At 44.3% G+C, this 14667-nt stretch overlaps 1 protein-coding gene across 1 annotated transcript in view; it reads right to left on the bottom strand.

The window, feature by feature from the left end:
• Positions 1 to 14667, bottom strand: part of LOC126236360 (E3 ubiquitin-protein ligase ZNF598) — an 84848-nt gene that overhangs the window by 57966 nt on the left and 12215 nt on the right. The window contains exon 4 of the mRNA XM_049945592.1: positions 2297 to 2409. Coding sequence (XP_049801549.1) covers positions 2297 to 2409 — 113 coding nt within the window. The remainder of the gene's footprint in view (positions 1 to 2296; positions 2410 to 14667) is intronic.

Below are 14667 nucleotides of genomic sequence, written 5' to 3'. Positions count from 1 at the left end.
CCTGTTCCCATTCCAGCACTACACAGCTGTCATTTCACCGCCACACCCAGTCTTTTAATTTATTTTTATTTCTGTCCTTTCCGCTACTTACCCCCTCCCCCCTTCTCTCCTTCCCTCTGTCTAAACTGCAACAATTCACTGTCAGCCACTCCGACCATACTATCCGTCCCCCTTCCCACCCCAGCCTCCTCCTTACCCCCACCCAGTCGCCACTCTCATCATGCACTGGTGCTGCTGCTCACAGTGTAGTTTCAGCTCTCGGAGACTGCAGACATGTGTGCAAGTTGCGCTTGCGTATGTTTATGTGTGTCTACTGCTGAAAAAGGCCTTAATGGTCGAAAGGTATGATTGTGTGAATCTTTTTATTGTGCCTATCCCCAGCATCTCCGCAATCATTACACAGGTTTTTATATGGGTATGAGTACCAATCTGATGCCTACCAGGATGAACGGCCACCGCCACCATGTGGCACAACATGCAGCTGAACATAACATGTTCGATTTCAACGGCTGCTTCACTACCTGAGCCAACTGGATCCTTCCCTCCATTACCAGCTTTTGCAAAATGCGCATGGAAGTTATCCATACAAATGAAAGTTATCCATACAACACATTCTTCGCTCTCTAAATTATCCTGCCCTCAACCTATGGCAACAAGCTGTTCCCACACCCTCTGCCTAAGTTTCCAACACCTCTGTCCATCACCTCCTCCCAATGCTCACCTTCCACCCTCTGTGTGCTGCCCCCTGCTAGCACACTCGCCCATCTTCCCTGCTCCTCTCTTTTGCTCCACGTTTCCCACCTCCCCACACCACAATCTCCTGACTCTGCGCTCATCAGCAATCTCGTCCCTGAGCACTCTGCCACACAGCATTCATCTCCCCCCCCTCCCCCCCCCCACACATATACTGCTACCCCTTCCCCCTCCCCGTCCCTCCAGATTGCTGCTTACAACCCATGTGACAGTTGCATTCTGGACCGTGCTTCCAGAGTTGGCTGTCATGTGTGCATGAGGTACGCTTGCTTGTGCGAATAAATAGTGTGTTTCTTTTTCTGATGAAGGCTGTGGCCAAAAGCTAATGTGCAAGTGTCTTTAATTGTGCCTGTATGCAAGTCATGGTGTCATCTTTACAGTAAGTTGTAATTTATCCTCTCCTTATATTGATGACATTCCAAACCTGGAATTTCCTTTCCTTGATTTTATCCCACTCTTAATTTAGTCTTTCAGTCACACCGTGTTTTCTGTACATACCATCACGAAGGAGAGCCGTAAGAGATGTTGAAGGGGGAATAGGGTTTATGTCATTAGAGGCAGAGCACCTGCATATTGTACAAGGCTTGGGGAGAAAATGTGCCTCTCATCAAAGAAGACATTAAGACATTCAACTTAAATTACTTAGGGAAAACTCAGAAAAACCTACATCCATAAGACCAAAGGAGAACTTCAATGTCACTGCTCTTGAATCCAAGCTCAGTATCTTAACCAACTCGTCATCTCACTTAGGTGTTTCAACTAAACAAATCTGTGTTGATGTGTAAACATTTGAGGCTTAATTTATGTAACACTTGTTAGATGTTTAAGAAAATAATGTACTGCATAAATCTCTCACTTTCCTTCTGTTTAAATTTGTAATTTAATTCCATACAGCACTGTGATATTGACAAGGAACATCAATGAAAGCTCAATTTTCACGGCAATGTGAAACTTACCAACCGAAGTTTTGAAAGATTATGAATCAATGAATTATGCCAAGGTGAATACAAACGGTGTTATTGTTTTTAGTTCTTTTGGTCGTAACTTCTCAGCACAGGCATTAACTTCTTGGTACATACATACCGTCACAAACTACTTTCAATTTTCTTCACATCTTACAGAGTGAAAAACAATGAAGTATGTGTAAAATTTATTCACAACCAAATGTCACAAGTTGCAAATCTTTAGCTGCACATTCCAAATTTTAAAATGCCATTCAAGAACACTGTGTGTGTGTGTGTGTGTGTGTTTTTTTTTATTTTTTAATTTTTTACTCAAAGTCCTAAGTTGTTTGCAACATTCGGTATTTTGAATTACCTTTATTGGGAGATAAATCACGTTCAGTCTTTTTACCAAAATGGCAGATGATGCAACAAAATACAATGATATGAAAATCAATTTAATATTTACTCTTCCACAAAGAAAGAGGGAATTTATAAATTTCTACACAATTAAAATCCCTCGCAAATTGCAATCCGACAAGTTTCAATACACTGCTGAAAAAGAAAAAATGAAAAGAAAACACACAGGTGTTCAGGTTTACCTTTTAAGTCTATCGCAGATCGAAACACTGATGTAAATTTTTCTTCAACACACCCTCCTTCCTCACATAAAAAGTGCTCTGCTCGAAAATGGTCTCGTAAAAAGTCATAGGAACTGAAACAAAATAACAATTAATAATCACGCAGAATCAAACCAAATTTTTAATATTGTGCTTTTGAACTGTGATTAAATTTAGATATTGGGTCATATGTAGTGCAATTTAGCACATTAATGTTCGTTTTTCTTACTTGTGTTCTTTAATAAGTCCTTGAGTATTTATTACTGTTAAATCCTTTCAGATACTGTAAGCAAATAGGTGTCCTTTCCAGTAATTTTAATAACCCACCGAGTCTCCTGGAATATACTCAGAAGTTTTCCCAGTGTAGTTAAATCACATAAGCCTGTATTCTTGTTTCTTTTACACAAAAAATCCAAAATGGACAATGTGCTGGCAGTATAGTTTCCTCTCCATCTTTAAACACAATATAAAGGTAACTTCATCATCTAGAAATGATACATTATGCTTCCAATAATACAAGGGTAATCCCAAAGGAAGATCTGCTATTTTTTTATAAGTACATAGACCTGTTTACTTCTACAATGGTTTACATCAGTTTACAGTTTGAACATTTAGCTATTTTTCGACATAATCCCCCTTACTGTTGACGCATTTTTGTAGACGCTGTGGCAGTTTTTGTATGCCCATGTCATACCAGCTTGCCACCATGCTGTTCATAAAGTTATGAACCTCTTCTTTCACCGTGTCGTCGGAGCTGAATTGCTTTCTGGCCAAATGTTCTTTTAACCTAGGGAACAGGTGATAAGTCACTGGGCGTCAAGTCAGGACTATAGGGAAGGTGGGTGATTATGTTCCTCTGAAACTGTTGTGGGAGAACAACAGTTTGCCGAGCGATGTGTGGGCGGCGTTGTCACGGAGAATGTGTACGCCCTTGCTCAAAATTCCTCTTCTGCGGCTCTGAATTGGCTCTGAGCACTATGGGACTCAACTGCTGTGGTCATCAGTCCCCTAGAACTTAGAAATACTTAAACCTAACTAACCTAAGGACATCACACACATCCATGCCCGAAGCAGGATTCGAACCTGCGACCGTAGCAGTCACACGGTTCCGGACTGCACGCCTAGAACCGCGAGACCACCGCGGCTCTGAATTGCCCGTTTGAGTTTTATCGGAGTCTCACAGTACCTGTCAGCATTAATTGTGGTCCCCGCGATTCAGCTCCAATGACGAGATTAAAGAAGAGGTTCATAGCTTTCTGAACAGTGTGGCAGTGAGCTGGTATGACATGGGCATACAAAAACTGCAACAGCGTCTACAAAAATGCATCGACAGAAATGGTAATTATGTTGAAAAATAGCTCAATGTTCAAGCTGTAAATTGATGTAAACCATTGTAGAAATAAAGAGGTCTATGTACTTCTACAAAAGTAGGAGACCTTACTTTTGGGATTACCCTCATATGTCACTGAAGGGTGACAATTTACTGGTGAAGTCATACTTGTAACTTAATGGTATGGATCAAAACACAATGGACAGAGACAGTGAAATACAGGAGCAGTTATAACAAGTCCTAAATTTTACTGAAGCTAAATGATCAGGCAGAAAAATTATGGCTGTTCACTTGAGGAAGCCGTCAAGACTCAAATTGGAAAGCAAAATCTTTAAATGTAACAACATCTAGTCACTTTTTTAAACTGCATAGTTTATTAATGCAACCAAGCAGTGTTGGTGCACTAGAAGCAAAACAAAGCAGTACTCATACACACAGATAAAAGGCTTTTTTGAGAACACCATATCCAACTGCACAGCCTACCCCTTCAGCACACAGCAATCTATGTCTACACTCAACAGTAATCAGTTACTTTTTGATGCTATTTACCTAACAAACAAGATGCAGAAGTTTACTGTAGTGCCCAAGTACCTATTTAATGCCACTACTGGAAATTATTTTCGCATATCTACACAACCTACTGTGCCCTTTTTCTTTACTAAGGATTTGTAAATCTAAAGGGAGACTAAACTAATGAATTAATTGATTAGAAACATGTTGGAGAGCAGATTTGATAGTTAAGTATGCCTACTGAAAGACACTCTAGTTCTAATAAGTTTCTGTGGAATGAATACATAACTATTTATGAAAAGATGAAGGTTACTGAGTAAGGAAAACAAATTACGAATAGTTTATCGTTCTGCTACAAATATAAATTTTTTTGCTATACTGAGGTACTCTTGTACATTTTTTGTCATTCACTGAACTCTCAGTTGGCAACGGAGGGAGCTGGCTGATAAACTACGTCCAGATAGCAGCCCGTACTGGCACTGCAACTGAATGTCAAAGCCTCTCATTGCCTTGCAAGCAAACATGGGTTTCATATTTTTTTTAAAAAAAGAGGAAAAGAAATCACAAGACTGATTCATTATCACTACTGTGATAAACACAATGGACACTGAATTTGGTAAGACTACAGCATACATAGTTTTTTCAGCATACATACACACACAGGGTGAGTCACGTAACACCCCCTCTACTCCAGAGGCAATTGCACGTATCGGTATGCGATTTTCGGTGAATCATAGCGGACTATGGGGCACATACGTTGGTACATGCACAATAATCACAACGTTTATATTGACCGAGATAACGAAGCAAGTAAATGTTTTTTTAAATGGGATGCTACACCTTTTTATAGCATCATTCGAACACTCTGGAAAAGACATGTATAGTGATGTAATGCATGTTGCTATTGTGATTCAAACTTTTCTTAAAAGACACTGGGAAATATTGTGTGATTGAAGGTTGAGGCGGTCGGAAACGACTGCAGACTGTAAACACGCCTCGCGCGACCCAGAAAGCAGGCGCGTCGTACAACTAGTAGGTCGTGCGACTTTGAACCAGTAGGACGTGTGTCTCCTATCCAGACGTAGTTGCTGCTTGAACATTACATCTAGGTATGGACACAAATCAGGAGAAGTTAGACATGTTACTTCTGTATGGCGAATGTCGTAGGAATGCTGTCGAAACCGTATGGCGGTACATGGATATGTATCCTGATTGTCGGTGTCCCACTCGCCAGGCCATTGCAAGAATGATTACTACACTAGTGCGAACAGGCAGCTTTAACAGCAAACAAAGGAGGAGGAAGAAGACTGCGACCGACAGAGACCACGAAGACGCTGTTCTGGCCATGACGTTTATCGATCCTCATTGTGGCACGTGACGTATTGCCGCGGAATGTGGGGTCAGCCAGACGAGTGTCATGCGCATTCAGCACCGGCGTAAGTTCCACCTGTATCACCTTTCATCCCATCAGGCTCTCTAGATGCGATTTCGAACGTCGTATCAAATTTTGTCGGTCTGCTCTGTGACGCCTGCGAGATGATAGTACATTCTTCAAACGTGTGCTCTTCACTGACGAAGCAACATTCACTAATCACAGGAAAGTAAATTTACATAACATGCACTACTGGGCAGTTGAGAACCCATATTGGCTGCATCAGGTACAGCACCAAATGCCATGGCGTGTCAACGTGTGGTGCAGCATTGTAGGAAATTACATTGTCAGACCTTATTTCATTATAGGAGTATTAAATGGAAATAAGTATGGAGACTTTCTTAGGAACATTCTACCCGTTCTGCTAGAGGAGATACCACTCAATGAGCACCTGTGTATGTGGTTCCAACAAGACGGCTGCCAAGCTTACTCCTCACATGTTGCAAGTCAAATATTGAACGAGACATTTCCTGACCACTGGACTGGATGGAATGCTGCAGTACAATTGCCTGCCAGGTCCCCGGATTTGACTCCACTTGATTTCATTTTGTGGGGAACACTGAAAGATGTGGTCTACCGCAAAGTCCCAACAATGCCAGATGACATGCGCCGCCGAATCGTCACAGCTTGCTCCACCATATCATCCACTGACCTTTCATCTGTTACCCATTCTCTTGAACGTAGATTACAGATGTGTCTTGCAGTCGAGGGTAAACCGTTTGAGTACATGCTCAAGTAAAGTACAACGCCATGTTTTGTTAACAACACTATGAATTGTGAAGGTTATCAATAGGTACCAATGTATTATTAAATGATATGTGTCAATGACCAGTAACATCCTTGAAGTATAAATGTAATGTGTGTGGACAATGTGTATACCACTTAGGTTGTCCTTCCGTCATATTTGGTGGGAGGTGGTCAGCATATGAATGTGAATAAAATGATTATCTTATCAAATGTTTATTCTCTCTAATTATAATGTCCAATACTATTTGTGGAAACAGTAGTTTCACAGCAGACACTTTGTTACCCCACAGACGCACTCAGGCGTCACCCGGTGAAAAGTTTCCCATGACGCATCCATCAATAACATTATCAGTGGCTTACTGTGCGTCAGGTGTGAAATGTAAGCAGGAAGAGGGCAAAGCTTAAATGAGAAACTGCATGACAAAGCGGTTGCTATGTTCACACAATAACTATTCATTTCAGCCTGGGAATGTCCATGCATTTGGCATAGTTCTCACAATCCCCTTTTGATATGCAATTAGCTAGCATGTGCCACAGTTAAATACGAAATGCGACTTGCCACCCTTGTACCTATGGTGTATCATGAAGAGGGCAGATGACGATTTACCTACATAGCGTAGGCCATGCATGCTGCAAAGAGCACAGCAACTCGGCCTGCGGGTCGCGCGAGGCATGTTTACAGTCTGCAGCCGCTTTGACCACCTCGACCTTCAATCGTACAATACTTCCCAGCATCTTTTAAGCAAAGTTGGAATCACAATAGCAACATGCGTTACATCACTATATGCGGTTTTTCCAGAGCATTCGAATGATGCTAAAAAAAGTGTAGCGTCCCACTAAAAAAACATGTACTTGCTTCATTATCTCTGTCAATATAAACATTGTGATTATTGTGCATATACCAAAGTATGTGCCCCATAGTCTGCTATGATTCGCCAAACACGTTTGTCGATACAAGCAATCGCCCCCGGGAATCAAAGGGGGTGTTACGTCTTACACCACTCACCCTGTAACCCAGTTTTCACAACATGGAATAAACAACACATGTAAAAATATCATCGATGGTTACGGGAAAATACACACGCTTCAGTGGATATATATACAGTGATAGTGTAATTAATTCTGAACAAAAAATGTTATATGAAAATAGGTTCACAAATGCTTCGTCAGGGAAGTATGGGTATTGGACGGAACTTTAATTCTGCAAAATTGATGTGCACAACATGAACGTATATGCAATACAACTGGACCGTAACATGATTTTCTTGCAAACAATGCACAGGTACATGCCATGTTTACACTATGCAACCTACTACGTATTATGGTCATGTGACTTACATAGTACAATCACTCGTCATTTGCGCAGTTGTGCCCTGTAAGCCGCATTGTGTAGTGTACTGGCGACAGATCAGTTAACTGCGTAGTGTACGGTGGTAACTGTGTTCGTATAAGCCCTGCTAATAATGCCACATGTCTACAGTAATGAGGAATACGCAGATGTGGTGTATGTTTATGGCTTCCATGACAGTAGTGCTACCGCTGCAAGAGAAGAATACCACAGGCGCTTTCTGACTATGATTACCTGATCGCAGGGTGTCTACCAATGTGTATCACTTTGTGTGCAACAGGCTCTCTTCCAAGTAGACATTTTTTGTCTGAGCATGCAAATCAACAAACTTTGCAAGAACAGGAATAAATTATCTGAATTTGATGTTGGGGTGTATGGAGTTTAGATGTGTAAGGAAGTCAAGGAGTTTATCCATACCATGTGGCCAAGAATCACAACATACACTTTTACGGGGAGGAGATGTATCGCAGCATGAAGAAATTTGAAAAGTTGCGCCACCGTAGATGTCGTTTGCTAAGTACTCTTGCCTTTCTAAAGAGATGTCGTTCCGAGAATGTTGTTCCAAATTTTGCTAAGGTTATGCATCACATCGATTCTGCAGCAGCTAAGAGAATCAAGAAACGAGCCAGCCTCGCATTGGTACGTGAGAGAGTGCAATTCACCCGCCGGAGCCTTGAGTTTATCTCACAGGAATTACTCAAACTACATTTGTAACTGGCTAGTAAGTTCACTTCTTTTTCCTGGGATTGGATTGATGGTGTCACCTGGGTGTCAGCTGATTCCACCCATAAGAAGGCTACGGGACGTCAAACAGCTAAGTTCTCATGTCTCCTTGACAAACCATCTCTGCAGGTTCCGTGCAAGACTGTCATCAATTTGAATGGCATGGTGTTGAGTGATGATGCGGTCTCGGTTTTGCAGAAAGGTCTCAACTTCGCTCCCACCCCCAAGTTCACTCCGGTCGCAGAAATTGTTAGTGCCGTTGAACAGGTTGCAGCTCGACTTCCACCAGAATCAGCCGAGGAAATACGTCGTGAAACCTGTTGTGCGTTGACGAAATCCAAGCCGATGAAGTCAAATATCAGCAGTAAAGAGAGGGCGGCCATTCGTGATCTGAGGGAGCGCTCTGAAATTGTTGTCTTACCGGCTGACAAACGCAATGCTACAGTTGTTGTCTCCCATAAGGACTACACTGATAAGATGCAGAGCCTGCTAAATGACGATTCCTACCAGAAGATCAGCGTTGACCCTACAAAGAAGGTGGAGAACAAGACGAGAGCGCTTCTCAAAGACGCAGATTTACCGGAGGGTGACGCTAAGAAATTGTTACCCCAAGATCCGGTGCCGCCTAGACTATATGGACTCCCGAAGGTTCACAAAGAGGGGGTACCATTACGCCTCATTGTCAGCAACATCAGGGCACCTACATATTTGTTGGCCAAATACCTGACGGGAATATTAAGTCCTTATGTGGGTAAATGCCCTCATCACATCCGTAATTCCGTGGATTTTATTAAACGCCTTGATAGCTTCAGGTTGGATGAGTCAGATATCATGGTGAGTTTTGACGTTGTTTCCTTGTTTACGAGGGTACCCCTGCGAGAGTCACTAGAATTGATTAGTCAGAAGTTTGATGAGAAGACCACTGAACTTTTTAGGCATGTCTTGACTTCCACGTATTTTCTTTTTAATGGAGAATACTACGAACAAACGGAGGGAGTCGCCATGGGTAGCCCACTCTCACCGGTGGTAGCAAATTTGTACATGGAGAACTTCGAGGAGGAAGCCCTGTCGTCATCCGTATGGAAACCTACTTGCTTTTTCCGTTACGTGGACGACACGTTCGTCATCTGACCACATGGTATGGATAAACTCCTTGACTTCCTTACATATCTAAACTCCATACACCCCAACATCAAATTCACTATGGAGACTGAAACGGAGGGTAAATTACCTTTCCTTGACGTCTTGGTCAAGAGAAGGGCTGACGGCACCCTAGGTCATGGGGTATATCGGAAGACAACGCACACTGATCTGTATTTGCACGCAGACAGCTGCCACCACCCTTCACAGAGGAATGGGGTACTTAAAACTCTAGTACATAGGGTGCACACTATCTCTGACGCAGAGAGTCTACCCCAGGAATTGGAACATCTGAGAACTGTATTTCGAAAAAATGGGTACTCAGAGTGGCAGATTCAACGTGCTCTCCGCCCAACCACTGCAGCACAACCTGTTGAGATGGATGAAGTCACGAGGGAGGAGGTAGGCACTGCATTTATTCCATACACAGGCGCACTCTCAGGGAAAAATCGCCCGCATTCTGAAGAAACACCGGGTCGGAACTGTGTTTTGTCCTCCGAATAAAACTCTTGCACTGGTGGGGAGCGCCAAAGATGACCTCGGTTTGAGGAAGGCCAGCGTGTACCAGATTCCGTGTCAATGTGGCAAATCTTATATTGGTCAGACAATGCGTACCGTCGAGGATTGATGCTGTGAACACCAGAGGCACACTCGACTGATGTATCCGAGCAAGTCGGCGGTCGCTGAACATTGCTTGTCGGAAAATCACGCCATGGAGTATGACCGCACGAGGATTCTGGTACAGACGTCGAGATACTGGGACAGCGTTGTTAGAGAGGCCATCGAAATGCGCACCAATGACGACCTCATAAACCGTGACTGTGGCTATAATCTTAGCAAGGCTTGGGAACCAGCGATTGGGTTAATCAAGAGTAAATCGAGCAAACGTATAGTTGTGACGACCACGGCGGAAAGAGCCATCACACCGACGTCATCTCAGACACCGTCGCAATCTGTTCCACCGCGCGACCGTGGCGCGGGGCGCAGACGGCGGAGGGAGCGCGCCGCAGGCGGAGGGTATTTAAATCGGCCGCCGCCGCGACCGAACCCAGTTCCCTCTGAGCAGCCATAGCGTACGGATCTCCGTGCCGGCACGTTCACAGGAGCTAAGACCGTCAGTTCACCTGATGATGGCGACATGTATGATCGCCGAAATATTGTGCCCGTTGGACACTATAGACCGGCAGCACACCCGTGGATATTTTGATTTCTTTTTGTTCATCAAATCAGACGGCTACATCTAACTGTGTAGATTTGAAAATCATTGTATTTTTGTTTCATGACACAGATGATAATCTCTGTTGATTACGGCATTACAGAAGATGCTTACTTTACAACAGAAAGAGCCAAATAATGTGTAAAGCACCCCTAGTTCTCCCTGTTGCCCGCTAAGATCCACTGCATTCCTCTCACTGCTCCTCTCCCCTCAGCAGTCCTAATATGGAGGCAAGACACTTAACTATTGATCCTTCTGAACAGTAATGTAATCTCACAATATTATGAGCTACTTTGATTCTAAAGTGGTAAGGGTACATACTTTGCAAAACACATGATGCAGGTGCTGAAAATATGTGGGGCACAAGAACTGAAAATTCATGACGCATGAATGTTGGAGACACACTCATCAGATGCTTGGTTGGTTGGTTGAAGAGAGGGGAGGGGGGACCAAACTACAAGGTCATCGGTCCCTTGTTGCCAGTAAAATAATTACACAATGGAAAGAAGACAATAAAGGAGATGCATAGAACAATAACAAGAGGAACAACAGAAGGACAACCAACACTACCATGGACAAAACAGGGAAAGAAAACCACAGAGAAAAGCAAGAAACAGTTAGAAGGGGTAAAAACAAGAGAGCAGATGCCTGTGGCTGGCCAACCATGACAATAAAAAGGAAAAGCCAGCCACTCTGCGACACTTTAAAACATCCGCGCTAAAAGCATTAGAGTCGAGAACTCAAAAGGATAAAGGAAATGCACTAAAACTTACATAGAATGATAAAACCCACTGTCACCTATAAAACTTGAAAATAAATTAGTCGATGAGGCGTTGTCAGGTAAAATTAATGGCAACGAGTCTGGCAACTGAAGAGTCCGTTGCAGGGCAGCCAAAGAAGGACAGCTCACCACAATATGGGCCACTGTCAGCCGGGTGCCGCACTGACACTGAGGTGGGTCATCACGGCGCAGGAGATAGCTGTGTGTTACCCAAGCATGACCAATGTGGAGCCAGCAGAGAACCACACAGTCCCTGCGAGAGGGCTGTGTGAAGGAATGCCACACATTTGTAGTCTCCTTAATGGCATGCAGTTTTTTGTGCGTGCTGAGGTTATACCATTTCGACTCTCAAAGTCACAAAACCTGGCGGCGGAGTACTGAATGCAAGTCAGTTGCAGAAAAGACGATCTTCATAAGCAGTTTCCGCATAGCCTGTTTGGCCAGCCTGTCAGCAAGTTCGTTGCCTGGGATTCCAACATGACCTGGGGTCCACACAAACACCACTGAAAGACTGGACCCTTCCAGGGCATAGATGGACTCCTTGATGGTCGTTACCAAAGTATGATAAAGATAGCATTGGTCGATAGCCTGTAGGCTGCTCAAGGAGTCAGTACACAGAAGAAACAACTCCCCAGGACATGAACGGAGGTACTAAAGAGCACGACATATAGCCATCAGCTTTGTAGAGCAGCAGCATAGAGCGATCTGCACCCGAGTTTGTATTGCTCAGGCAGCGGAGGGCGTTGAGGTGCTGCCAGCATTCCTGCTTCAGCTGATGAAGATGAGGAAGGCACGTCAATCGGGTGTTGAAAACAAATCCTAAGAATCGATATGTCTCCACTACTGTGAGTGGATCATCATTAAGGAAAAGTTCTGGTTGCGGATGAACAGTACGATGCCGACAGAAGCGCATAACACACAACTTTGCAGCTGAAAACTGGTAGCTGCGGGCTAGAGCCCATGACTGTGTCTTGTGGATGGCAACCTGTAGGTGCCGCTCAACACCACCAGTACTGGAGGAGAGCAATACGAAATGCAGAAGTCAGCTGCTGCTAGACCATTAATGGCCACTAAAAATAGAGATATACTAAATACAGAGCAATGTGGAACCTCATTCTTCTGGACAGGGGTAGGGGGGAAGGGGGGGGGGGGAGGAACTATCAGAAGCACAACTTCGACACAGAAAGTACGGAGCGACAGGAAATTCTGGATAAAAATCAGGAACGGGCCCCAGAGACCTCACTCATATAATGCGGCAAGGATATTATGTCGCCAGGTCGTGTCTTAAGCTTTTAATAAGTAAAAAATGACGGCAAACAGGTGTTGGAGTCTCGAAAAAGCTATTCGGATTGCAGACTCGAGGGATATTAAATTATCACTGGTAGATCGACCCTGGCAGAAACCGCCCAGGCATGCACCCAGTAGTCCAAGTGACTCCAGGATCCAACACAACTGCTCACTTACCATACGTTCTAACAGCTTACAAAGAACGTTGGTGAGGCTGAGGGGCAGATAGCTATCCACATCAAGCGTTTTTTTTTCCCCCTCCCCCTGGGCTTGAGCACTGGAATGATGGCGCTCTCCCACCATTGAGATGGAAAGGCGCCATCGCACCAGATCCAGTTGATGATGAAGAGATGTCGCTTGTAGTCAGATGAGACATGTTTGATCATCAGACTATGGATCCCATTCCCCCCTCCCCCCAGAAGTTGTGTCCGGGCAACGTGCAAGAACGCCAATCTGTAAACTGAGTGTTATAGGGTTCACTGTGATGTTCAGTGAATGAGAGGGCTTTCCTTTCCACCCACTGTTTGAGGGAATAATACTCTAACGCGGAGGTTCAAGCATAATGCTCAGAAAAGTGCTCGGCAATTGCATTTGTGTTGGTAGATAACACACCACTGATGTTAATGCCGGTAACACCTGTCTGGGTCTGGTACTCACAAACAAGTTTGATATTCATCCAGACTTGGGAAGGCGACGTATGGCACCAAATGGTCAAGATGTACCTCCTCCAACATGCCTGTTTCCATCTTTTTATAAGCTCACAAATGCGGGCACGGAACCGTTTGAAACCTAGGTGCTCTAGGGAAGGATGCCACAGATTGCTGTAGAGCTCGCCGACGCTTTTTAATGGTCTTGGCAATTTCTGGCGACCACCAAGGTACTGACTTTCGCTGGTGGCACCCTAAAAAACAAGGGATTGTTTTTTCCCGCCGCAGAAATGATCATTCCAGTGACCTGCTCAACTACCACATTGATGGTATTATGTGGGGGGGATTCAGCGGTGACAGCAGGGGTGAAAGCTTCCCTGCCTTGTTTAAAGCCCATCTTGGTAGACGTCCGGGGCAATGGCACTGGGGGAGTGACAAGAAGATGGGGGAGTGATCACTACCACACAAATCATCGCGGGCCCTCCAGTGAGCAGATGGGAGAAGTCCAGTGCCACCCCACAATGGTTATGGGCATAAAAATCTCCCAAAAGTAGGAAATGCTTAGGGAGTTGATGAATAAGTGCAGTCAATATGTTCAGGGGTACTGAACAATCTGGAGGAAGATATACATTGCAGATAGTTATTTCCTGCATCGTCCTTATCCTGACAGCCACATCTTCAAGAGGAATTTGAAGGGGTACAGGTTTACTGCATACTGAGTTCAGGACACAAATTCCACCTGACAATTGTAGTCGCTATGGTTCTTGTAATATCCCCTATAGCTGCGAAGGGCAGGGGTCCGCATTCTGGGTACCAGGTTTCCTGGAGGGCAATGCAGGAAGCAAGTGTAAAGCTTAACAGTTGCCGTAGCTCAGCCAGGTGGTGAAAAAAACCACCGCTATTCCACTGGAGGATGATGATATTGTGACACTGGGAAGGCATGAAAGGTGTAAAGGAGGCAGGTTATGCCTCAGGGTCCCCTGCTGCCACCGATTAAGTATTTGTAGCCATCTCTATGGTGGATGAGGCATCAGTGAGATCCAGGTCCGCAGTGGATGCTAAGATCTCCACCGCAGCCTCAGATGCAGAATTTATAGTGAGTGGTGGTGTTGGGGCCACCAGACGATCCTGTGTCTTAGCAGACTACTACTTCGTTTGCTTGCTCTCTCGCTTCTCTTTATGGACTGCTGGG

Source organism: Schistocerca nitens, chromosome 2 (assembly GCF_023898315.1).
Source record: "Schistocerca nitens isolate TAMUIC-IGC-003100 chromosome 2, iqSchNite1.1, whole genome shotgun sequence".
NCBI lineage: Eukaryota > Metazoa > Arthropoda > Insecta > Orthoptera > Acrididae > Schistocerca > Schistocerca nitens.
This window is presented reverse-complemented; position numbering and strand designations above follow the sequence as displayed.